At 40.7% G+C, this 27,721-nt stretch overlaps 1 protein-coding gene across 2 annotated transcripts; it reads right to left on the reverse strand.

Moving 5' to 3' along the window:
* Nucleotides 1-26,938, reverse strand: smtnl (smoothelin, like). Of its 2 annotated transcripts, none has more exons than XM_018684021.2 (10): nucleotides 26,778-26,938; nucleotides 25,467-26,419; nucleotides 7,327-7,408; nucleotides 6,110-6,364; nucleotides 5,897-5,959; nucleotides 5,744-5,804; nucleotides 5,505-5,651; nucleotides 5,289-5,412; nucleotides 3,075-3,226; nucleotides 1-897 (listed from the first exon to the last, which is right to left on the reverse strand). In XM_018684021.2, the coding sequence occupies exons 2-10, from the start codon at nucleotides 26,139-26,141 to the stop codon at nucleotides 771-773; spliced, it is 1,686 nt and encodes a 561-aa protein (XP_018539537.1). In that variant the 5' UTR covers nucleotides 26,142-26,419; nucleotides 26,778-26,938; the 3' UTR covers nucleotides 1-770. The 2 variants fall into 2 exon arrangements, with proteins under 2 accessions (XP_018539537.1, XP_050921399.1); XM_051065442.1 differs by having other exon boundaries at nucleotides 25,467-26,516; nucleotides 26,778-26,925.
* Nucleotides 26,939-27,721: the final 783 nt, after the last annotated feature.

The following is a 27,721-nucleotide window of genomic DNA, read 5'->3' on the forward strand; positions in this document are numbered from 1 at the left end:
TTTCTGTGTCAAACCGCACAATTTATTGATTTCCCACATCTCACCCCATCTCAGTAACACAATATCAGAGCATATGTAGATGCAAATATCACTCAGCAATCAGCTCCATTTTACAAAGACATCACTTTATTTTCTGTATTTTATGTTCTTGTGTGTTTTTTGCCCCACATTGTTTTTTTTTTGTTTGTTCGTTTTTTTTTTTTGTTGTTTTATTTTACTTTTCATAACCAAGCATCTATCACAAACAATTTTAGTTTTTCAGTGACATTTGTGAAACATACATCCATTCTTTGGTGCAATGTTAAAGGCTAATTTTGACAATAAGTTTGTGACGATAAAGATTTACACAACACAACACACATATTTCAACTCTTTGTCCAATATATGTCAACTACAAGACTACATACACACACAAGCACACATTAAAAAAAAAAAAAAGAAAACGACTACTGTTGACAAACCAGCCCTGACCTGTTATAACAGCATGGGACTGTACACTCACAGACACAGTCTTCTCCCAGTGAGACAATGTCCAAGCTGTGAGCACCCTCCAGATTTCGGAAGAATGTTCACTAATCCACCACCAGGGAGCAGCATAGTCTTTTCAAAGTGCTATCAACCCTGCTCTGAGTCCCCACTGAGCTCAAAGTTGGGTATAGAGAGTAAAGACCCTACAGTTGATGAACACCTGACAGCCAAAGAGGAGGCTGAAAAAAGTTTAACGTTAAAAGGAGAACTGTGGAGAAAATCAGATCCCTGATGTTTGAGCTTCACTCAAACTTGCGCAGGTGGTTGTACAGGGACTGGACGTAGGTGAAAACACACATGGGGTCTGGTTTACGACCCATGATCATCATATCGTCCACCTCAATCAGCCGATCACAGCCTGCCTTCACTCTGGAGACACAGACAGAGAAACATGAGTCAGAAAGGAAGATTTAATGCTGTGTGAATGATGTTTTAACCAGAACTCAACCAAAATGGAGGGTGGCATCTTGAAAAGTCACAATTTCATTGTTGTCAAGCTGAGAAAACCTGAGAGGGAGCATTTATGGACAATGAAATTATACATTCATGCATACTTGTATAGAAATGGATCAATATGTGTCAGCTGAATCAGTTAAAGGTTGTTTGGTCAATTGATTAATCTATAAAATACCAGGAAACATAAAGAAAATCAGTTTTCCAAAGTTCAAGGTGACATATTTAAATTGCAGTTTTTTTCTGACCAGAATCCAAAATGCAAAGATATCCAGTTGACAATGATATAGGACAGAGAAAAGTCCTTACATCTGTGATTGTGGAGCAGAGAATCTGGTATTTTTGCTGAAAACTTAACTTTGTTGTTTCATGAGTTTAAGCTCTGCATCAGTGGTAACACACACTGACAGAGCCATATCAACACAAAGTTTACAAAAAAGTTGATACCACCCTGATATACTATATCAGTCTCACTATTGTAAAGCCACATTCTGCGTCTAACATTGTGTCTTGTGCAGTTCTCAAACTCGTTTTTCCTTTACATTCTAACAAACATGTTTTGAGGAGTTCAAGGAGGATACCGTGCATAATAATTCATATACATTTATATTCTAGTAAGTCTCTGCTCTGTGATCTCTTTAAGAGGTCAAATCTAAAGCTGCCACTGTGCATGAAGGATTGACTCTGTCACCAAGTGAATATTGTTTTTCAGTCAAATCAGCTTAATTCTACAGCAGCATTATCAGTGTAAGAATAACATGTTCATATCTGTAAGCCCTGACATACAGCATGTGTATGTCCATGCTGTATGCCTGTATAATGTCTGATCTATAGCATGCAGCCTGTATGTGCAGTATCTGTCTGAGGAAACAATAAGCCATGGTCTGTGAAGCTATGGTGTCAGCCAAAAGGAATGCACACCTTTCACCAAACACATAAAAGAGGAAAGCATGGTGAAATAGACAGGAAGGCAGGAATGCTGCCATGTAGAATGTGTATGTGGTGTTGTCTCGTGTAAAATAGCAACTCCACAGAGGACAATGAAATAAAAGCAACAAAGAAAACAAATTAAGAAACAATCAACCACAATAAAGTTAAGACTTTGATTGCTGATGTAGTTAAAGCCCATAAATCCTTTAAGGCCAATTCAGCAAATTTCAGAAACCACAAGTGACTCCAAGCTAACAAATGGGTGTTTGTCCTGTTGCATAATGAGAGCAGTTAGAAGTTAAAGGAATAGTTTGACATTTTGGGAAAAATGCTTATTCACAGTCTCACTGAGAGTTAGATGATTGACACCACTCTGTGTGTTAAACATGAAGCTACAGACAGAATTTCCAAACCTTATTAATACCATCTCATTTGTTGAATCTGTACAGAAGCTAAAGTGGAGAAACAATGCACTGCCATTCATTTATGGGGTTATTATGTGCAAAATCATTGCTTCCAGCTGGAGTTGTGAAGTAGCAGGCCTATCTTAGCATAAAGACTGGAAGCAGGGTCTCTCTTCATACAACATTATGCCTACCAGCCCCTCTAAAGCACACTGATGATTTAACCTGTACACAAACAAAAATGCAAAAAGGACAATTTGTGGTTTTATATGGAGTTATGGTGCTAGAACTATCTCGATTTGAGTTTAACCTTTTAACATGCTAACATTTGCTAATCAGCACTAAATGCAACATATAACTGAGGCTTTGCAAGTTTTTGATTATAAAGTACTGGACAAACATTCAATAGTTATTGGGATATTTCACACACAAAAAAAAGCCAACCTCATGGTGGTGGTAAGTGAAGAAAGGAGAACATGAATGTCAGTGCAAAATTTCTTGCTAATCTAAATGATTGTTGAGATATTTCAGTGTAGAAATAACTAGTAGTAAAGTAGCTAGTGTGGATAAAACTACCATTCAGTTTTTATCCTTGTCAGGTTGGGAAAAACGCTTAAACAGCACTGTCTCATATATGATAAAAATGTCTCAAAATGATCAGTTTCATAAAAAATATGTCATTAATTACACTGCAGCAGAATCAACAAAACACTTGTAACAATGGCATTGCTTTTAAATGTTGGTATTACTATCACTCACTCTGCAGTTCCAAAGGCCAGCTCAAAGTTGTGTTTGCGGTTGGCGGGCAACAGAGAGGTGTAGTCAAACTCAGTGGGGAAGAAGGAGTGCACCAGAGCGCAAAAAGCCATCCCATCACTCCAACTGGACGAGAAGTTCTGGATGTCAATGTTCTATGGAGAGGCAAAGAAAAAGATTTGGTGATGATGTGGCAAGTGTGTTTCAGTGAGTGTGTTACTTTGTCATTTTAGCCCTGTGTGTGCACAGAGGAAAACCTTAAGAGCTGAGAGATAGAGAGAGGTAAAAGAACACGACTTGTAAAAGTGACTGGCAACTTGTTGGAGCTTCATAAAGCCATCTCCCCATTCACTGTCTAGCCCATAATTATGATGGATAAAACAGACTTTTCTCTCCTCTCCTGCTTTTGGTCTATTACATGCTTTTGAAATCATGTCATTTCAAGGCTGCCCTTTATTAGTCTGGAGTTTGCCTTGAATGAAATGCAACATGTCGAGTCACTGGATGAACATCTCTCTCTCTCGTGTGTGAGCGAATGTTTGCTCCCAGTTAATAAGAGTCTTGGCTTTGCCTGGCTCTGATTATAATCAGAAACACATGGAGCAGCTGGCACTGGGTGCTGTGAGGAGAACAGTACTGGAGTGTAGCAATGTGTCTGTGTATTCAACCATGACCTAAACTACCTCAGCCCTGCACCGTCACGTATATACAATTACACACACCCTCATTCATAAGGACGCTTACTTCCATATAGCTCTGTGGTTTAGAGGTAGATAATAAACACATTAGCACTATGATGTGTGCTGACAGGTTAAAGTTATATGCAGGACCAGCAGGAGCTACACTCATCTTAAACAAATGATTTGTATCTGTCGTCTCATATATTCAAATTAAAGGACAGTGCTGGAAATGCTGCATCTTTGAACCCATTTACAACAAACTCTGTAAACATTTAGTTCCTGCTGGCCACATTCGCATTAAGGTTAAATAATGTACCCTATCTATGTGATTTTGAAAAATATGCTTATTTGCTTTTTTCTGGGAGTTAGACAATCAGACTGGTACCACTGTCATGACTGTGCAGTGAGTACAGAGCTGTAGCCAGGAGGCAATGAGCCTAGCTTATCATAAAGAGTAGAAGCAGAGGGAAATGGCGGGCCCAGCTCTGTCCAAAGGTAAGAAAATCCATCTACCAGCATGTTGAAAGCTCACTGGTGACCAGTATCTTTTTCCTTTAACCTTTAAGGAAAGAAAAATGTAGAGAAACTATAATTTGTGGTTTTATGGGGAGTTATGTGGTGTAACTTTTTCACCATGTCATTCCCCTCACAATGAGGTTTCCAGGCAACTAGTGCATTTTTGAATGACAGTTTGTGTATGGTTACAAAAAATGAGAGGTGACAATCATTTTGTGTTAGAATTGCTGGTAGGTATATATCTAACTCTTGGAAAAAAAATAAATACATGTATTTCAAGCATTTTTCTAAATAAATCAATCAGTACTTCCAACATACATAATCATTTCTATATACTATGAAAATCAACTTGCTTTGGTCAAAATGATCCATGTCCACATATTTCTCTTTAAATCTCAGACTTATCTGATTTCATCAGAGTAACATTATTATGGCATGACACTGCAGTTGAAAGCCTGCCAGAGAGTCAAACCCAGAGGACTAACAGCTGGAAAACATCTTGAAAGGGATAACATGAATTTATTAGCTTCATGCATTAACATGGCTGCTGCTCTTGTAGTGCTGACTTCAAACTCCCACACAGGACATGAGCACAACTGTCAGTTTTTCCACTACATTACCATACAACAATAACATGACTTCTACTATAATAGGACCAGACACGCTGGGTTACCTATCTCAAGCAAGTCTCTGCCAGTTAATTTTCATGCTATAGCGAAATTAACTGATGTCAGTGACTGTCTGGCACAAAGTAACAACACTCTCTAAAAGGTAATCAGCTATGATCTGCTCTATGGAAATAGTGAGCAGTAGTGTAGAATTTATGTAATTTGTAGCAAATGGACCAATACACAGCTTTGAGCTTATCTGGAGCCTAGTAGCAACTTCATCTATCTGGACTAAATGTAAAAAAAAAACATGGATCTGTATAGATTTATACTACAGTATGTAACCTTAAAATGTATGTAATGTAATGTAATAAATGACAGAATAACACCATCAGAGATACTTGGTATTTTACCTGGTAGCCTACAGTCTTGGAGCGGCACCACTCAAGAAGGATCTGTTTGATGCTGCTGGCGGTGGACACCCCAAAACTCTGAGAACGCTTCAGTTTGGGTTTAGAGTCCACTGGTTTGGGACGGCTGCACAGAAGGTGTTAGAACACAGGTGCATAAGACAGCTGCATCTATCATTGTTCCCATGTTAGCCAAATGCAGCATTAAATTGCGTTTACCTGTTACTTGCTTCAGAGTCCAGTCTTTCAAAGATAGATCGACGAGCCTGAGCACCAATATTACGAGGCAGAGTCTGTGACCTCACAAGTTCCCGCCTCCTCTCTCCTGTCTGCCCAAAGGACTTGTCACTGTTGATATCACCATCTCTGCAGGGCGGGAGCACAGGAGGGTCAGACTGACAAAACATATTTGACCTGTCCTAAAAGACGTCCTTCCTCAGTCACGTAATACTCCATACCTATCATGCTGTTGTAGCCCTGAGTAGGTCACAGACTTAGCAGGGGCTGAATTTGCCTTCTCTGCAATAGACAAACATACAGTGTAAAATCATATCCACAATATTATAGTCTCAGATAGGATACCAGGATATGCGTCTGAAAGCATGGCTCACCCTGAAGGCTGTGGGATCCCAGGGCTCTGATAGGTGTAGGGGTCCATGTCTTCACAGAAGATACTAACAGCAACAGAGACAGGACACAAAAAAAGTAATTAAGGTAAAAACAAGTAATTAAACACTGATTATTACTGATTATTAAATGTGAATGCAGCATTCATGTTTAATAGAAAACACAGACATACTGGTCAAACTGAGACAGTTAGCTACCTGATTGGACAGGAGACTCGTCTATTGGTTGGGGCTGGTTTGTGGTGGTTGATTGAGCAGGAGGTGAGGCCTCAGAGACAGGGGAGGACCGAGAACCAACAGGGCTGCTGGGAGAGTCAGGAGAGCCCCTAATGTCTGCTGTCTTGGTCATAGCGGTGATGGGAAGGTGGGGCATCCGCATGGTGACAGGAGCTGTGTGCTCATGTAGGAAGTCACTGGGCGGAGAGATCTTTCCGTGCACCAACAGTGAATGTTCTAGTTGGATAGAACGATTTAGAACAATCACATTGATGGAAATTCTTAAAGCTCCACTAATCAATATTTTTATATTAACAATGGACCAAATCATTAAACAGTATGTAAAATGAAAGGGGTTGCCCATGGTAACAAATCCACAGAAAATTATCATCAGTTCTACAGTTTCCCTTTCTAGAGCATTTTAACCATTTTTATCCCATTGTTGTGATTTTTTGGCCCACAAAATCTGCTCTCATTAAAGTCAGTCATTTCCAGCAGTAGCTGTTTCAGGTTAAAAGGTAAAGATATTTTGGAGGCCAAAAAAAGAGCCAAAAGGAGAGTTAATATGGGACTTAGATTTACACTAAATAGGCAACTGTTTGCAACTTTATTGTGTGTGAAGCAAGATTTAACTGGGCCTAAAAGGTGCTTAAGTACTCCACAAATAAAATGTAGTTTTCTCCAGTGATTTAGTGTTGAATGGCTATAAAGATGTACTCATGAGATATTAACTAAAAAAGAATGGTGAATTGATGCAACAGATTCTTGAAAAATTTGACATTTAGGCCCCTCCAAGAGCAGTGGATCCTACATTTCCCATAATGCAACCCAACAGTGTGTTTTTGTTAAGTACTCCTGAAGGTCTAACAAAATCTTTCAAAATCCACCACTTAAGCTGTAATACAGGCCCTCTGTTAAAGATTCACAGTCTCTGAGCTCAGGCTAACCTAACCTAACCATAATCCCCTATGACATCATCAATCTCCTCCAGAGCCACAGAGCACATTATACAACTGTTTCACAGGCTGAGTTTACTCCTCATGAGTAAACTCATCTTCAGTTTAAAGTAAATGGACTACCTCTTTAAAAAAAACGTTCTGAGTCTTCTGTGACTGTAAACCACCTTGAAACATGTTTGTTCAAATCAATTAGCATCTTTATATAAGCTGTAAAATGTGCCGCAGTGAAAACACAGTTACCTGTTGCAGCAGCATGACCATTCTCCAGCCCAGCATGTGTTGGGGTGGGGTCCACCTCTATTGGCTCTTCTCGCTCAATGCTCTGAAACACACAGAAAGCCATGGTTAACAACAACACAGTAACAGTCTTCACTGCTTTTAAAGGAGCATGAAGTCATATTTGACCTTCACTGGAGACCAGTGAGAGGTTCTGTCAGACGTTTCCCTCTAAGACACAGAACAAGCTGGAAAACACGTTTTGAAAGCCAGAGACTTAACTGTTGAATTGATCACTGTAGTACTGATCAGATGTATTGATTGACCTCAGTATTATACCAAAGAGCTGGCAGGATAAAGTCCATTAGATGTCTGGCCTGACTGATTCAGACATTTGTGTTCATACTTACAGCTGTGCTGGGTGATGTCTTGAAAATTCGGGTTTGCAGTGCTTAATATGTTGTGTTTGGATCAAAGACAAAAAGTCGGGAAATCATGTTCCTCTGGTTTGAACAAAAAAAGAAATCCAGATGTCCACTGCTTATTGAGTCATTGTTGGACCATTTCACTCTTTTCAGGTTTTAGACTTCTCTCCAACATCTGGGCTTTTTTGTCATGACTTCAGACAAATCAAAACAAACCAACAAATTGGCACGGCACGACTCAATGCACTTCAAAGTCGGACATTTGACAGCATGAACTCCAGAGAAGTGTTGTAGGTGTGAGAGGCACCAGGGTGTTCTGTTCTGTGTACCTATCTCTCCTCCTGTGATAAGACCTGAGAAGTCTTTGTTTTAAATCTGTCACTGACATGCTCAGTGACGGGAAAGCTGCCAAAATCTGTCTGGTGATCTGGCAGCATGACTGCTAAAATGACTGAGATCAATTTATAATGTCAAACATCATTAGCATGTTAATTTCGGTGTCTATGTGACCCTGTCTATCTCCTGTCTCTGTGATCAGTGCAGATCGTCAGCAGAGGCTCTCTTTCCTTTCTACAAACATTATCAGCCGCATGGAAACAGCTAATCGCCTTCCTGAGCTGATACTTTTATCTCAAACTCTCATCCGCATGGTGCTGCTGACCGTCATAGGTTGTGGGTCAAGCTGTCACTTTCCATGTGGCCCTGTCAGACACATAGATAGAACTTAGTGTGTTGATAGTCGGCCCCTTTGGCACACAACAACACTACTCGGGTCAACAGTGCAGCGCTGATGGCAGTGCACGTTTTCTCAAGGTCAGCATCAAACCACATGTCACATTGTATCTATGCCGGTCTACCAGAACCTGAAACAGGCTTTCAGGAAACATAACACACCCTCAGGCAGCCCTGTAAGAGATCCTCTGCTCTTTGGCAACAAATAACAAATGAACAGCTGGTTATATTTCAAACTTGGCTGTCACAGTGGAACTGAATAGACAGGGCTGATTTCTGTGCTGTTTGACTGAGAACATTATTTCACCACTGATGCATCTGATGCATCAGTTCTGTATTTAGATAAAGTCAGCATGTTTGGAAGCAAACCGCAGCATCTGGCAATAAACCACTAAGTGAACAGACAGAGGATGTGATTATACAGAAAAACAACCTAAAGATGTTAAATGCTCCACTATTCACAAGCTAGTTAATTGCTCTGTATCCTGCCTGGGACTGGCAGTGTACAGGGGATTTGGAAATGATTCTGGATTAAAGGAGTGAGAGTGAACCAAATGGTTAAATTGTGGGCAACAAAACCAAAACAATGAGTTTAAAGATGCTAAAATGCTCCATTGAGCTGAGGTGAACTGCAGAGTCTGACAGTACTTTTCTGTGGGTTCATCAATATGAGTAACCACGTTTTATATTAATGATAAAAAGAATGTAGATTACAGCAGTTTTCAGTATTTCTGAGACAATCTACTCAGAGTATTATTGGGAAAGAGAGAGAGCCAATAAGGAGAGTGTGGGTTGCAATGATTTGAGCAACAAATTGCTTGGCAAACCAAACTGCTACATGGCCTGTAATAAAGTGATTTGGTATAATTCACAATGTTTTTATAGTCACATCATTAGTCATGCAGAAAGGTTTGATTTTATTTAGTTTTATTTGAGATATCTGTCTCTGATATTTCTGCTTCCAACCCACTACACTGAAGGTGAACAGTTTTTTCTTTTTAATATCAATAATATTGAAAAATTGCATTCAAAAACAGTTACAACAACTTTTCTTGCCAGAAACAATGTCCTGGCTAGCTTCCAATGATCCACACTGGATCCACTTGAAGCAAAAGTGTTGTGGAGATTATTCTTAGTGACAGGGACACTGTTTCAGGAAAGAGATGTTGCTGTTGCACAAAGTTTCATAGATGATATCTCAAAACCTGGACAATTTAAACTAAAACTAACTAAACCTAAGACCTCAATTTTCTTCCTGCAGAAAGTAACACAGAAACCTAAAACTATGACTGCATCCGTCCCTCTCTATCGCCTTGCCTTGTTTTAACACACACACACACACACACACACACACACACACACACACACACACCAGCAGCATTCCTATATTGTGATCTCAGCCACACACACACACACACACACACACATTTACAGACTCCCAGCCATTTCCTCAAGTAAGCACAGCATGCTATCTCACAGCAACGGACAGCATATTTTTCTTTATGTGTGTGTATGTGTGTGTGTGTGTGTATGTGAGAGAGACAGATAGAGAGAGACAGAGTGGGGTTTTGAGGGGGGCTCTGTCATTTCATAAAGTGGCGATGACACACCTGGAAAAGGTAAGAGAACACACAGGGGAACAGTTGTAAACTGCACGATGAGACCTGGTGCAGAGGGATGGGGTAGTGAGGTGGAAACAGCTGGCTATACAGCAGGGGGAGGAAGACAAATGGCAGAACGTCTGAGTTTGGGGAGGGGAGCTTCCCCAGCTTAAGTGCTCAGATCATCAGACATCCACTGAGGGTCAGAGGGGAAACATGATAGTGGAGCTGCTGAGGTTCCTGTAAACTCTCTGGTATCTCGAGGTCTTATTTGCTGGCAGAACAAACTGGTGCATACTTAACATGGCACAGTGCCGACAAGGGACCTTAGAACACGATACACCCATCACATTTGTGCATGCATCTGCTTAAAACAAGCATGCATGAACAAACACTTTGGCATAAGAACTACATGAGCATGCAGATAAACATAAACTGATATCTGCTGGATTTACTCGCGTTTGAAGAACTGATATATTGTTCTGAGGATTATCACTTCCTCTAAAATCTGGATGTCTCCAAACTCTCTGCATTGAAAGCTTCATCCTGCCTCAAAGTCATGTTGAACTTTGGGAGAACCTTGCGCTGCTTCCTCACCTTGACCAAAGTTCAAATATTGTATTTTGTTTATGTGTTTTGAAATTATTTCATCCTGAGAATAAAAGGGAAAGAAACTCAAGGTTAAGTAATTTGCATAGGGCCCACTGATAAAGACCAGATCAGCAACCTTTGGCATTAGATCATAACCAAGATGACACTGAGTGCACTGTTCTACTAGAACAATATTGCTGCTAGCAGCTACACAGTAAATGTTTATATAGTGAGTACATATGGATACATGGTGTAAGCCTGCACCAGCATTACAAGCTGTGTAAATATACAGCTGCTGTAAAGTGACTTAATGCCCATAGTAACTGCTATCTCCTCCAGTCTGAGAGAGCTGGTCCTTAATACACTATCTGTATGACTGCAGCAAAATAAAATAAAACACTCACACAAAGTCTCTGGGCAGCATTAGCATTGCTATTGAGAAAATATCACATTTGACTTATTTTACTTTACTTCCTTTGCTTTGTGTTAGAAACAAATGTTTTTACTGTTTTATCTAATTTATTGTATTTTGGATATTCTATTTATTGAGCTTTGAGCTAAATGTTAACAGTACTGCTAATGAGAGTCTTTATCATTTTGTGAATTATGTATCCCTGTAAATTAGGAATCAAATTTAAAGATATCATCACCTCAGACTATCAGCTGGTGATGCCTTCACAAACCCAGACTCTGTGCTAAACAAGTCACGTTTTGCTTTATTGGCAAACACGTGTCTATTAGAGTGTTTACTCCCCACTGATAAGTCGCTAAAAGTAGGAACCATCATGCCAGAATGGCGCTAAAATAAACCGAGCTGAGCTGTAAGGAACCCTGGATGGACATACAGGAGGTGTCTTTACATTTATCGTCATCCTAATTTGTCCCTGACTTCTAAAGAGTAAACCAAACTGATGTTGTGAGGGGACTGACCAGTTGCTTAGTCTGTTCTGCTATTAGCAGCTGTCACCCGGTCACTGTGCTACATGGAAGAGGGACAGGCCATAAATGTGCAGATGCATGTGCAGACACAGACAGATACACAGTATATGCAAAGTCCCTCTCCCATAACAGTCTCATAATGGAGTGAGACTCCCTGAGACTGCGTCATTGCATCATGTGTGGGGAACTATAAAATGTTTGGACGAAATTAGTGAAACTGAGCAGAAAATGTGGAAAAGCCCTTAGAATGAGAGCAGAGGCACAGGGAGAGGAGAAAAAAACTGAAATGGGGAAAAGGATGGAAAAGAAGGAATTTTCTAACAAAAATTTTACCATCCTTACTGAGCATCGGACCCTGTCCTACTTGTGTAGCCACACTGAGGTCAACAATGGACAAATATCCTATCCCCACTGAGTCACAGCAAGAAACACTCAGAGGAAATGAAAATAATCAGGGAACGAAAAATCAAACCTTACACTCAACAGCTGTTAGCTAACTTTAGTACTTTGGTACAATTTCTACACTGAAGCTAAAAACAGTTACCGTTCCTCTTCCGTTGTTTACTCGTAGAAGTTTGGATATGTAATGCTAAATGAAAAACATACCTGAATATGTGCAAATGCCACAGTATTGGCTGGTAATTTAGGACAGCGTGCCCCAGGAAACTGATCTGTTCAAACAGCAGGAGGAATGAGGGTGCTGGGTGAGCACCGTGTCCTGTGTTTAGTCAGAGGATATTGTGTAGCTGTCAGAGCCATCTTCATCACTGACACTTTAATAAAGACTTTGTAGGGGTGGGGATGAGGTGTGGATAGGACAAGTCGGCTGCTGGAGGGTGATTATTTGATGAGGGCTCTTTGCAGTCTGCTGGGAAACAACCCAGACACAGTCCTGAAGCAGCAATGCTTTGTTGTGTACTAATACACATTAGATATGAAGTTAAACAATGACAGTATGATTAAAGAGAGAGAGAGAGCGAGAGAGCACGGTGATGGTTGAGCAAGCTAGGGTTAGGGTTAGAGTGACTTGAGTCTTTCTGTTACATTTGCTTTCATCCCTCCATCTCAGCTGTCCTCCAGCCTCTGTTTCTCTTTCTCTCTGACTCTCTCTCTCTCTCTCTCTCTCTCTCTCCTCTCTCTCTGTTAGGGTGACATTTGAGCTTCACAGGGCCTTTGGTGGTGGAGGACGAGAACACTGTAACAATGGAGGCAGGCTGGCAGCCCTCCAATAGTTGCTGGTGTGTGTGAGGGAGATCATGTGTGTTTTTGTTTGTGCCACACAGAGAAACACTCACCATTATGGGGACCTGACTTTAGTAGCTTTGATTCGCAAAACAAATGCAAAGACATCACCATCAAGACACACTTGATTTCACAGTGAAGCCGTTGTGATCATTGCAGTAATATGACTGAATGAGTGAGGTGACAGGATAGGCTTGCAGTATACTACATATTATGAATTATCACAATGAATGTAAACTGCCACACATCATCAGCTGCTATGTAAGATGATGTGGACGGCCACTACAATTTACTACGACATCAATCACAGAACACAACTCAACCAGCAGTTAATGTGCAAATGTAACATACAGGGCAAGAAGCATGCAGTTGTGTTCCCACAGCTACTGTAAAGCTATCAGAGTTCTCCTCAGTTATCAGAGGAAACATTTAGTGACAGAGGACTCCTGCTCTGTAATTTCCTCCCAGGAGTCTGTGGAGGAATCCTCTCGGAGGAAGAAAGACACACTCAAACCACCTGTTCTTCAAATACGTTCAGGCAGACTGCAATTTCTCTGCTAGAAAAATCGCAGGGAATACCACTCTGGGTAGAGAGTGGAAAATATGCCCAGCCTTTGAACTGAGAAGATATAAAAACCTAATTGCAGGTGTGAGAGCAACTGAATGGCAAAACGTTTTCTTCATAAACACAGTACATCTGAATGTCAGTTACAGTCTCAGCTTGGCACATGTGCTTTCCTGCTGACTGCATCTTAAAATAAAGGGTTAATTCATGGTTTTGAGTCTGTAACAATGTTTTGATAGAATTTAAAAAAGGCATTATACTCTCTGTTTATGGTGGGAGATACAGACCAGTTTTTACTTCTCTGGTGGCCGAGACAATGGATGGTGATGTCAGTCGGTCAGTCTGTCTCTGTTGGTCTAGAGCAGCAACAATTACTGAACAAACTGACTTGAAATTTACTACAAGACTGAAGACTTTCTATTTTGGAGGCTGTAAGCTTTCCTCTTGTGCAAGCCTCGGGCCCCATTTGTCAGTTTTGCAAACCACATGCATCAACCTGGTGTTGTGATTGGGATCCTGGAAACACTGGGCCCTCTGTAGCAGTTCAAACATACTTAATGTTGTTTTATCTCCTTGATACTTCATGACTTTCCTTGATTTTAGGATTGCTGATAAACATGATTTTGAACTGATGAAAATGATGCATTCCCTTTGTGTTTCAGACACTGGAGCTGTGAAACCTGGTTGCATAGAATGGATTTAATTTGCTCTGTAATTGGTGTCATCTCAAATAAGTCAATTTAACAAAGAAGGTATAACATATGAGGCACATATACCATTTAAGACTCATATTATTTCCTTATTTGGTGAGTATTGTCAGCTTCTCTCAGCCTTTGCATTTTTGTTGTTGGTTAAGTCACTGTTGAAGATGTATATGAATCATGGAGAAGAACAGTATGGTCTCAGCTTCTTCCAGGCCAAGTATCTATGAGAAATAGACCCTGCTAGCTGTGGGGAAAAGATCATTTTTCACTTCTGTACTCCCTCTTGTGTAATGTCTACCTCCAACATATGGCAACAATAGAGAGCGACTCCCCTGTCTTCCCTGTCTACCTCCCCTCCTCCACCCTCCTCTCCTCCTTCATTCCTGGCAGTGAGGCAGAGGAGGGCAGGACAGTGTGGGGGAGTCTGACAGGCTGACCAGGCAGGAGGTCAACAAAAGAAGACAATCACTTCTACCCTCATTTCTAACAGACAGCTGACTGAAGTGGATAGGTGGTGTGAGTGCACTGTATATTTATAGAAACAGGTAAAAGAGCAGGCTGCTCCACTTATTATGTCAATATTGGACAAATCTGTTCCTTGAATTACATCCTAGTTTGTCTCCTACTGACAGTTACAGTTGAAAATTCACCTTCCCATTAACCATGACTACATAATTGCCCTAACATTAACCATGCTGTAGTCACTATGCACAGACATTGTTCAAAAGTGAGAATTTGAACATTAGAATGAAACATAATCTGGAATTTTGCAGCTCTAATGTTAATGTCTGGTTATAGGTTCGTACCATCTGGATTAGGATTGGTTAGTCCTGTGATGATGCTGGCATTTCCAGTCCAACTCTATTTAATGAATGAGCACTAAAGACACTTTTAAAAACATAACTATGCATAATGATGACTGATATTCTGTGATGCACTGGTGACTTGTTCAAGATGTAGATGCCTCTCAAAGCATGCTGGGATACATTACAGCCCCACCTCTGGGGGTGGGTAAAAAAAGAATCATTATATTATATTGATTAATTATATTCATTCATTAATTTCTAATTGAAAATATTGAATCAAATGCTGGATTTGTGCTTTTTGTTGTATTGTTTAGTCAATACAAATAGTCAAATGTAAAATAATGTGTGCAATTCTAACACAAGAGCATACAAAACTCCAAACTGGTCTCATTAGTAGTAGCAGGGAAAGTGATGAATTGAGGTTGGAGGAATCCGGCACCATTTTAGCAGAGCCACCCAGTGGTTCCCAGGAAGTCTGAGCCTCAGCCTCACTGGTCCCCAGCTTCAAACGAACCTCTTTAATAAACACAAATGAAACCAGGGAGGAGGAGCTCATCTCTGAACTGCTGTTATGTTAGCTTGGACTGAAATTCTGCAGAATCTGAGTCCTGATCTCATGAATGATCAGACATCAGCTGGAGAAAATCTAACTATTTTCACCATCTCTATCACACGGTCTGCCCACGTCACGGCCTGTATCATGTTATACTTGGCCCTGAGGCCACTCTGCCTGCAACAAAACACATAAACACACACATAAAAACTGCAGAGCCAGAAGATCTCCTCCTCATCACCCTCAGATTTTGGATTCACACTTTTAAAGGGGAGGCAAGCTTCAGTTCCTTTTCATACAGGATCCAAAATTAGCTGTAGTGAACCATTTTGTTAACATACTATCAGAATATTATCAGAACTTTCTACTTATTCAGACCTGGTGCAATGTAATTGATAAGGTAGTAGTAGTAGTTAAGGTAGGGGAGTTATCAGAAGTCTACATACCTACAGAATATCATATGACAAATATTGTCATATCAGACATATTTGTCTTTTTTTTTCTACTGCACATCTTGATAACTTCTTCTGTGTATTCAGTGGTAATACTCAGCTGGCCTTCTGCTCACCTCCAACCCTCCATCGTCCACCCTCTGTAGAGTTTACATTTTTAATTCCATCCTCACAGTGATTGGCAGGAAGATAAATTAACTCTAGGTCATGTTCCTGCTTCTCCTGAGCCTCCAAATGCCCAAAGTAGCAGCTATATCTGGGTCACCCTCCTGTGGTGGGAGACCCGATGTCTGACAAAACCTGAAAACTTCAGGAGCTCCTGCTCTCTCACACATGACCCTGCACAGTGTCACCCAACCTCTAAAACCAATTTTCTTTAAAGTGCCCTCTGGGCATTATTCCAAAACACTGGAACTGAGCACAGCTAAATTAAATTTGTGAAGTATTCCCAGGAAGATTGACGTAGCTAAAGAAGGAACCTTAAAATCTACTCCTGAAGTTGACTTCCAGTAAGGCTTACTGATTCCAGAGGGCAATGAGGGTGAGGAGGGTGAGGAGGGTGAGGAGGGTGAGCTATCCCACCAGCCAGTCAGTTATTAACCTGTTTCCACAGAGATGATGACGGGAACACGGCCTATTGTCTGGAAGTCATTAAGAGAACCAGGGGTAGCCAGGGAGTGGTCGCATACCACTGTTAAACCCCCAGCATGTGTACACGTGCACGCATGCACACACTCTCTCTCTCTCTCTCTCTCTCGCTTCAGCTGTGCCCTGTTTTAAATTTTATTATTTCCATCTATATCTGTCCAAATCTATTTTAACTTCTTACTATATCACATTACAGTAAGCATTGCCAAACCATCCTCGATAAATAATTTATATTTTCAAACCACTAATGCAAAATTAATTACAGGGGGGACACACAGACAAACAACAGAGATGATTTTATAATTATATATGGTGAAATTCTAAATTAATTCAAGACATATCAAAATTAGAGTTGTGATTCAAAAGCCAGTACATATAGGTGGCATTTTTGTAAATATCTTACATGTTGTGTGTGTGTTTGATCACAAAAGCATACTCGAAACTCTGGTTTCTGTCTCACACAGCTGTATTAATAGCTACAAAGGGGGGGTGAGTGCCAGGAATCCAGCCTTAAAATGCAGCAGAGCTCTGAGGGTGAGAATGGGGGAGGGGTAGAGGGATGAGAAAGGGGCCACAGCGGCAAAGAGAAGTGAATGGATGGATGGATAGAAGGATGAGTTCTGGTAAACTCTAGGAACACACAGATATCAGAAGTTGAACGTCACAGTTATCAGAGACAGTCAGAGCTGGCTAAACCTGGGGAGTCTCCACAGAGAGCATGTAAATGTCAAATGTCTTTGTCATGGAGATAAACAACATCCTATATGTAAAAGTGGATGTGATCAGTTGGAGCTAGATACATACATAAAAACACATGAATCTCTGCGGGTAAAATATCAAAATGAAAAGAGAATTTGAAAATTGATGAAACAAGCAAATTAAGTAAAATGACTCTTTAAAAATAATAAAAATAGACAATGATGCAGCGTTAAAACATTTCTGTGGCATAATATTTCTGCATAATGCAATTGTTTGACTATTTTCCATGTAAAGCACAGTCATGTAAGTGTACAGCTCTGCCTTTATAACCTGACAGTCTTCACTATTACTCTGCTGAACACTTTTCACTTGTTGGCATTTTTAATTTAACTATTCGATGTTCATAATTATAGATAATAATTATATCTGACTGTCTAACCATTTACTATAAACTGTCTATTTCTGGACATTAGTGGTCTTAAGTATTGTATTTGCAGGACATCATGGCCATTACCAAATCATAACACAGTACATTTGTGCTTTAATTAAATGTATTGCAGTGGTGCTATCAGTGAGTGAAATCTGATACATGACTAAAAACTACACTGTCAGTATTTGAGGCAGGACTCCTTTGCATTAAGCATAACGTGGGTAAGTTAGTGCTACATTCTTCACAGTCATATTGATGTAATTTAGATGCAATTACTGTAACAGGAAGTTAACACTGCAGCACGGCCACAGCCAGATAGACTCAGGACACATCAGCATCACGTTATATGAAAAAAAACCCACCATGGAATGCAGTAATATGACCTTAGTCAAACATAGAGTGTGTGTCCATGTGAACATGAACGTCATCAGATACAGTACAGTAAGCACACATTAGTGTTTTCACCTTTTCCATAGCTTTTTGCTGTGTATGTGAATGTGTGTACCAGCAGCTAGTAATCACAGTGTAATTCACTTTGGACTGGGATCAGTAGATCTAAGTGCTCTGAATGTATAATCTATCCATCAGCCTATTCTCAGACTGTGACTAAACTAAAACACTGCAGGCTAAATGCTGCAGTGGTCTGCTGCTTGTGTGAGTGTGTGTGTGTGTGTGTGTGTGTGTGTGTGTGTGTGTGTGTTTGTGTGTGTGTGTGTGCAGATAAGAAACAGATAGCATCAAAGTTGAATTGTGTAATGTTAGGGGTAGATGGAGCCAGTGAGTGCACGGGGAGGGATGAAGGGATACAGAGTATCTGGAGGAGTGTAATCTGATGGAATTTATACCAACACAATGGAAAAGATCTGACCATCAAATAGTAGTAGTCAGATGAAGCAACATGATTCCAATTTTGAATTAATATATTATTACTGTCAAATCAACTTTAAGAGCCTGGTTTACTTATTGTAAAAATGAGACAAGGGTGGTGACAATGGGTAGCTTCTGTCTCATAGTAATGCCATAGAGAGAGCAGATGTTCCTCAGAATTAAAACCACATTTCCAATAAATCCTGTTGCTTCCTGCAAGAATTTATTGAAAGTGATTTTGCCTTTCATTGCTTCCACCCTCCATTGCCCAATGTCCACTGCCACACCATGCAGTGTGGTGGCAGCTGTACCACGCTGCTGACGGTGGAAGTGCCTCAAAATGTGCATGGTAATCATGTATTGCTATTAAATTACAGCATGTAGCACCTTTAAGTGAAAATTCATGTGACATCTATACAGCCTGTCCTTTGAGCCTCAATATGAAACTTACCCAAACTCAACATTTCCATCTACACAAATAAGCTCTTACGTAACATGTGATACAAGTGCAATACTGGGCCATAAATCAAGCACACCTAGTCTCTGTGTGTTGATAGAGAACAGCAGATGACCCTCTGACCTGACTGTGCTAATCTGATCTGTTCATCTGCTAATGAACACACACACACAGCACTAGAGGAATGTACTGTGGCTAATGCTCTGCAGTAGAGGAGGCTTGAGTGGTACAGGTGTGGTTTAGGAAGGTATTTTTGGGTAAGAAGGAAAATGAAAGATCTGAGTCAGAAACAAAATGAGGGTGACAAAGATCAACAAATATTACAGTAATTATATTAATCATTTAAAATTAGAAAGATTTCCTTTTATTAAAAAAAATACTTTGATCCAGTCAAGCTCTGATTGATGCATTTTTTTTATGATTGATTAATACCACATTTATTGTCTATGGATTTAGCAGTATTGCACCACCATAATGTTGAGAGACTCTGGTTAAAAAAGAGAGAATGGTTAAGATTGAAGCAGTAGAGGCTGGTATTTTCTAACTTTTATTCCCCAGGCTGGGTCAATTTCCCATAATGCAACTCAATGGCGTTTTTTAATAGACTGTCCATAGATATATATATATATATATATATATGTGTGTGTGTGTGTGTGTGTGTGTGTGTGTGTGTACGTACATACGTATTACATCAGTATCACACACACACACACACACATACACATATATATATATATATATATATATATATATATATATAGTCTCCTTATGCAAGCTGGGATAACCCTGATGATGTCATGGTGATGTCATCAGGGTTATTTATTCAGTCATGTGGTTGAGCTTTCAACCACATGATTGTTCATGTGACAACTTTACAACTTTGTGTATAGTACCTGCTATCACAAGACCAAACTTCAATACTTGTCACATGATAACTGAGCAGATGCTATCTGCTGATGAAGACAATGAGATATTGTTGAAAGCCTTGGAAAAATCTAGTCAGTGGACCTTGACTTATGTTTTATAAACAGTTTACGTTTGTGTGTTTGTCTTGCTCTTTTTGGCTTGTTGAGAATGAATTTTCAAGCTCAATGTCTAAAATGTAATGAATATAAACTAACCAACTGTCATATTTGCAACAAATATCGTGCAGATTTAAACTGCAAAAAGTATCAGCCTCTAGTTTTGCTGGGGTGAGATAAGGATGGCAGGTGAGAGACAGGGAAAGGAAGACGAATGAGTGAAGGAATCGAGAGGAGGGTCGATCCTGTAATCCCTCCACACTCAATGTACTTCCAATGAAGCACAAGAACCCACACAATGGCCCATTGAGATGGCTGCTTTGGCACCGTAATTGGCAACAGCGGTGTTGTCTGCAGACGTATGTGTGTGTGTGTGTGTGTGTGTGTGTGTGTGTTGGTGTGTGTGTGATGGGAGAGAGTGGAGGGGGGTGAGGGGGAGAAACAGAAGAGGAAGAGGAGACAATGTGGAGGAGGCTTAGGTCTTTGTCCTAATCTTAATCTTGAGTAATTCCTCTTGCTCAGAACCATTCGAGGATAGAAAAGAGCCACACAGCTGCCTCTTTACAAACCTCAAAAACCTTCCAGATGGAAACACACACACATATACACACACTATTACACACACAGCTGGGTTTCCATTCAAATATTTTTACATGAATTCCAATGTACTGAATCAGATAAATTGAACAGAGGTGGTAAATTATGACAGAGCTTCTTAAATTGCAAAACATTCATTATCATCATAAGATGGCAGAATGAGAGGAATCCAAAGAATAAAAATGTAAGCAGTATATATATATACACAGTATATTTTAACACAGATGATGAAACAGTGACAACTCTTTAATTAGATTTCTTGTTTAAGGAGCAGAGTGAAGAACTCAGAACTCAAAGAGATACAGGGACTGTTCATATTTCATACAGGTATGTGCTGCAGGTGCGGTTTCAAAATGAACAAGGTCATGCTGACATGCTGCAGGTGTGTTTCAGAGGTGAGTACGTGCATGCAGGTGTGTGTTTGTGTGTGTCCTCTTGTGACGGTTTGGCAGGTTGCACGGTTGAAGCACAGTAACAGCTGGAGAGCAGGCTGGAAGTCAAACACGCCTATACACATCTCTCTGGCACACATAACTTCTGCATGGTTTTGAGCCTCTGAGAATGCCTGCAGTGTGTGTGTGTGAGAGAGAGAGAGTGTGTAACTGTCAATCATGCCTGTTTGAACAGCCAACTGTATTTGATGTACTGTATCTTCCTCACATCTCTCTCATGTCTGACAGGTGAGGATGTGGCAGGAAGAGCGAGCTGCAATTATAATTCACACAGCAGTGTGTCGAGATCTGACCACGTGGATAAAAATCCCATGAAGCTAATTACCGCCACAAGAGCAAGGAAGCATCAGTTGCACAGTCAACCTTTGTGCACTGATATGTTATTTCACAGCACTTTCTGCATCTCACGTTTGATCTGATGTGTGTGTGTGTCTGCAGCTGCGTGTGTTTGGCTGACAGCAGGGAATCTCCCACAACAGACACACAAACAAAGGTAGCCTTGTGTTGTTCCACTATGACCACATGATTTCACAGAAGATAACATTCCTCTGTTGTATCCAACCACATCGTTTGGTAATTACAGATACTGGAGCTATTTGCATAAAGAGTGCAAGTATGTTTTAAAACATTTTGTGAGCCTGTATTTTAGGTATCTGTATGACTATGTGTCCTTATACTTAACTGTTTTGGAAATACACAGATAATGTGAGCAGATATGGTGCTAAATTTAAAGTAGAGACAATAGCTACTGTTGTTTGTGGCCACAGACTGTGTCATTTTAAGACATAAATGTCTTTCTGATGTCAGTTTCCAAAACTGCGTCATATTGTCACATAATAAATCACTGACTCGACCACTGTGATTGGTCAGCTGTGTGAGCCAAGGACTTTTTTCATCCTTGACATAATTCTGTCACTTTTCAAGTAACAACCAAGGTCAACACTTTAAATGTTTTCCAGCAGAGACTGTACACTGTTATCTCCATGTTTAAACAATGTCACCTTTCCACAGTGTTTTTCACTCCACATTTAAGACTGGCTGTTTAGCTATAAAAACATTGGATTTCATACAAACTAGTTCTGATTGAGCGGCCCTTACACTGTAAAATGTTCTGCTCATCAAGTACCTTGATCACGCAGAAAAAAGGATACATAAAAACAAATCTAACGGAGCTATATTAAGATGGTTTATGTTATGTGTTCATGTTAAAGATAAATTGCTATTTGACCCATATATCATGTCATCCATTTCACACATCTGATCTGTCTGATGGAACTGATATGCCTCAGTTTTAGTCTATACAGCCATTTACACCAGGTGTGTAAAAGGTCACAATTTATGCACTTAACTGCAACCTGTAATGTAAATTTTCTTAAAACTTCCTGATGTGAATACACTATAGGCTGGGCACAGTCAGTGTAGATTTCAGCTGCTCGTAATGTGCTGTTTGCATTATGCAGTCAATGTACCAAATTTGTAGAGGTATAAAAGAAAACAAACACGTTTCTAAACAATGGACAAAGAGAAGCACATTCCAGCCTTGAGATGGAATGTGCTTCATTCATATTTTGTCTGAAATTATCCTTTTTTGAACATACTGTGCACGCAGATGGAAAGTGGGAAATGTGGATTGTGCTGCAAGAGTTCTTTGAAAGGTTTCTGGAGAACAAAGCATGCATGCCTAACAAGTTCATGCAAATAATGTAAGATTGGTTTTCTTTATATAGTGCCAATTCACAACAGAAGTTATCTTGAGGCACTGTACATATAGATCAGGTCTAGACCGTACTCTTTATCTAATAAGATTTACAGAGAGAGAACCAACAGATCCCACCATGAGCAGCACTAGGCGACTGTGGCAAGGAAAAACTTCCTTTTAAGACGCAGAAACCTCGAGGAGAACCAGACTCAGGGGGGGGGCGGCCATCTGTCTCAATCGGTTGGATTTAGACAGGGGGGTGGGGGTGGGGGGATGGCGTAAGAGAAAGACAACATTGCAAATACACAGACTAAGTCAAAATGTCAATAATAATAATAATAATAATAATAATAGCTAAAGGAATAATAATGACAGAACAGTCATTGGTTGAATTTACATAAGTCTTGCCATTACAAGATAACAAATTCCTGAAGGGCTGAGTTAAAACACAGAGACATCCTGAAATGCATGTGTACTAAATCACCTCAGAATGGAAAGACAAGATAGAAAAAAATCTTGATTGTCTTCAGCTGGTGTGTACTCTCCCATTTTTCTAAATATTTAGACAAAGGAAATTCTGACATAAGACTGAATTTCCTTTCTGCTCTGAAAACCCAGTAAATTTACAATCAAGAGAAAGCCAGGAAAACTGCACGCTCATCTTCAACTGGCCGAGTGATGCAGTAACCACAGGATGGATATAGGCCAGGAGATTCTCTTTTTGGTCTCATCATGAGCAGGACAAGCAAAGGGAGAAAACAAATCAACTACACAATGATGTCAATGGGGACAGTTACTGTAACAGACTCCAAGATGAGTCCCCTCTGGAGGACATACTTCCATGAGCAACAACCCAAGGTGACAGTAAAAATTTATTCCTGATAATAACTCACAAACTGCTGAGCACTCAAACACTGACACAGGCCATCTGGTCACCATTCATGTATTGACGAACTATGACGTAACCCAGATACAGACACAACATAACACCAGTTGTGGTACACCCTTAGCATTAAGAAAAATGTCAGCTCTCCAAGAAGTGAGAAAAGAGGCTTGTTTTCAGCTTGACCCATCAATCTTTGAACTTATTCAGTGTTGAGAGTTTAGAGCGACTTTCACAAGACCTTGCTTGGAATTTCCTCAAACCAGAGCCATGTAATCATTCAGGTGAAGGTAACTTAATGAAAATCCACAAAACTGGGCCCATGAGGTTTGCAGGGGATGACAGCAGTAATGACTAACCAGAGTCTACATTTCACAACACTGATTTCACATATTTGACTCAGGTCTGAAAACCACACGACCACACTAACCTCACCTCCCAGGAGCCTGCCCAACTCATGTTACTGTACTTCATAAATACTTAAGCATCCTGGTGGAGGGCTATTGTGCAATGCAGTGACACAGCCAGTGCTTTGTATGACACATCCACACAGCCACAACGCAAACAGCCTCAGTCAATTTTGCTTCTATACAACAGCGACCCTTTCCCAAACTGGGAAATTACACAGCAATTACTGGATTACCTCCTCTGCTATTGTATATTAAATTTCCATCCATGGTACAAAATATCTGGTGCCGGTGGTGGGTCAGTACAAATATGTCAAGAGTTTCTACGTTCAAAGCCCAAGAGGACATGAGATATGAATGTTCCTAGATGAGATTCCTTGATTCTTGAGATGTAGTCAGTTCTTGACAAATAAAGCAGTGATTTCCAAGCAGGAGGAATTATATCTTTGGGGGTACTTCTACAGTTGCCAGGGAGTATGTGTTAAATTCAATTTTCTTTATATAGCCAGTTCACAACAGAAGTTATCTCGAGGCACTGTACATATAGATCAGGTCTAGACCGTACTCTTTATCTTATAAAATTTATAGAGAGACTAGCCGACAGTGGCAAGGAAAAACTTCCTATTAAGAGGCAGAAACCTTGAACAGAACCAAACTCAGGGAGGGTGGTTGCGTAAGAAATTTGAAAAACAGATAAAACAATTCAAATAAAAATCATATCCCTGGTGACCTGTCCAGGCTGTACGCCGCCTTTCACCCAGTGTCAGCTGGGATAGGCTCCAGGCCCCCCACAACCCGTAAGGATAAGTGGTATAGCTAATGGACGAATGGATTAAAAACATATCCAAATACTGAGTCAAACTATACCACCTGAACATTACGTCTTGCGATTGCGAGAGTGCACACACAAGTGACCAAGCAAGTGAGCATAAAAGTAATGCAAATATATCAAATTGTCAGAAAGTAAGGAATGAACTATTAATAGTTAACCTGAAATAGTTAGTTAAAGGTGATGGATGGTTGAAACAGTTAGTTGAACATAATAGATAAGTGGCTGAAACAGATGGTAAAAAGTAGTACATAAATGGTTACAACAGATAAAGTACAAAGAGTTAGCTAAAAGTTGTGGCTGGGTCACTTTAAGTAAAACTAAAAGTTCTCCTAACTGTAGTGTTGTGAATGGAAACTTAGAGTTAGTATGAAACCAAACCAAATCAAATATGCTGATGGACACCCATTTGGAACATGATGAGTGGTGTCATTGAAGAAGCACTTGAGTTTGTTTGACAGGGATGTGTGTGTGGATCAGAAAAACAAGGTTGGGAACCACTGTAGTAAAAAGCCTGTGGATGAAAGTATCAACATCTCTTGTCTACATACACGCAGTACTCACATTAGTCTTGCTGGACACAGCAAATGTGGCTCGGCTGGAGAAGCGGGTGGTTGAGGGGCTGCTGCTGGACACTGGGCCTGTCACCATGGAGGAAACTCTAGAGCCAGCAGGAGGACTGCTGGAACTGGGGGAGGATGAGAAGGTGGCAGGCGGGGAAGCAGGACTTGACTGACTGCTGAGGCTGCTGTAGGTTTGGGCTTGGCTCCCCAGGGTGCAGGGCTGGATGTGGAGGTGAGCCTGGCTCTGAGTGTGAGCCTGACCCTTCCCGTAGACCACCTCTTTTATCTCCTGGTGGTTCTCCTGAATGTCACTAAGGTGATTCTTGTGATTCTGACTGTGACCGTGGTTGCTGTTCATCCAGGTGCTTCTGTCACACGACATCACTCTCAGGAGCTCCACTTGTTGGGTAAGAGCTTCCAGCTGACTCCTGAGCTGCTGGTTCTCCTGCTGGAGCTGAGCCACCACTCGTCCGAGAGGCCCACTCAGGTTGGCTGTCTCCTCCAGACGACGCTCCATGCCCAGCTTAAAAGCACTGACATCCATGTGGATCTCCCTGATAGCATCCTGGAGGGTGTTCTCATATCGGGCTAGAGCTGCACATACGGTTTCCCCCTCTGGAGAGGCAGACCGGGGGTGACACAAGTCTCCCATCTCAGCGAGGGCTGGGGCTTCCATCGGTACTGCTCTCACCACTGGTCACCCTCTGGGGACGGGCACGACAGCCTCTCAGTCTATTAGTCTATAAGTGAGATCCTCTGGACACTGGAGAATGTGTAGCTTCAGTCAGTGTGCTGGAGGGGGTGGGGACTGACAGACAAGGGTTGGGAGGTGAAAGTTTGCAGGGGGGCAAAGGTCTGGTGTGTTTTATCCCCACTCCGTTCAAGGATGTCCCAAGTTGCTCCTCCTTCAGTAAGCTCTGCTTTTCAGGTACAGATGTCTCACTGTCTTCTGTCCTAAAGCAGAAAAGGGACACGACTGGACCTTTAGCTTGTGAGCAGTCACTGTCAAACTGTCAAAAGAGCCATCAAAGTCTAAGTCGTAGGTCATGTCCTGTGCAAAAATGCAGCTACATTAGAAAAAAGCTGAGAATAGTAACAAAACCAAGTCTTTTACAAAATTAATTAATTCAGAATCTACAAAAACATCTCAAACATCACAAACCTGATTCAAACACAGCAGCTCTGACTGAACTGAGCTGTTCCGTCACAATATCAGAAAGAAAGCATACATCTCTTTAAGCCACTAATGTTGCATAACTGCCATAAAAAGCAGCAATGAGGTAATCCTCACTCACAGCTGCAACAAACTTACCTCAGCTCTGTTCTCCAGTGTAGCTCACTTGAGTTCTCTCAGCACTGAACAGCTGTATGAGTACGTGTGTGAGAGAGTGTGTGTGAGAGAGCTCTGCTCTACGCTGCCGGCTCTCTGGTTTGTTTAAACTCTCAGGTTGATCACTCCTCTCCTCTGGCCCGGAGGAGGGAGGAGAAAGGGAGGGGATAAAGGAGTAGGGTGGTGTTAGTAGTGGAGTGGAGAAACAGTATGGGTAGAGTAGTAAATGTGAGGGGAGGGGAGGGAGGAGGCAGGCCAGGGAGTTTTTACATCCTTTTACTGTGTAAATTATTGGAAGAAGTCCCCTCCCCTTCTCTTCTCTCTCCAACTCTAATTCTTCCGGCACCTCGTCCTCCTCCTCTCCATGCTATCATAGGTATATCTTTTCCTGCTCAGTCAGTCCAACATTTTTCTTTTGTCCTCAGCGCTCGTCACTACCATTGTAACTGAAACACATGAATAATTACCCTCACAAACAGAGTGGTTTGTTTTTCCAGCACTGCACAAAGAAGTAGATTTCCATATATAAGAAATTAATGGATGAGGCAATGGTAAAGAAGACTTGCTGAGTGTATTATTGGGCCTTTAAGTCTATCTTTAAATGTCTTGTGGCAGATTACAGAAGAATGCAAAAATGAAGATAAACACAGTTTTTAAAGCTGCACTAATTAATTTTTTTATATTAATGATGGGCTAAATGATTCTTCAGAAAGGTGTTGTTCACAGGGACTCAGATGATTATAACCTGACAATGTAGTTCCCCTCAGCACCACTGAGCTAACTGTCTTGGTTTAATGTGGTACACAGCTTCAGTATTGTTACCATTTCAGTTTATTTTTCAATATATTATTATAGGGCTTAATCCACACTGAGTTAACAAAAAAAAAAAAAAACCCTAAATCAAAAATACAAAGTACTTTGTTGGT

Source organism: Lates calcarifer, linkage group LG21, assembly GCF_001640805.2.
Source record: "Lates calcarifer isolate ASB-BC8 linkage group LG21, TLL_Latcal_v3, whole genome shotgun sequence".
Taxonomy (NCBI): Eukaryota; Metazoa; Chordata; class Actinopteri; family Centropomidae; genus Lates; species Lates calcarifer.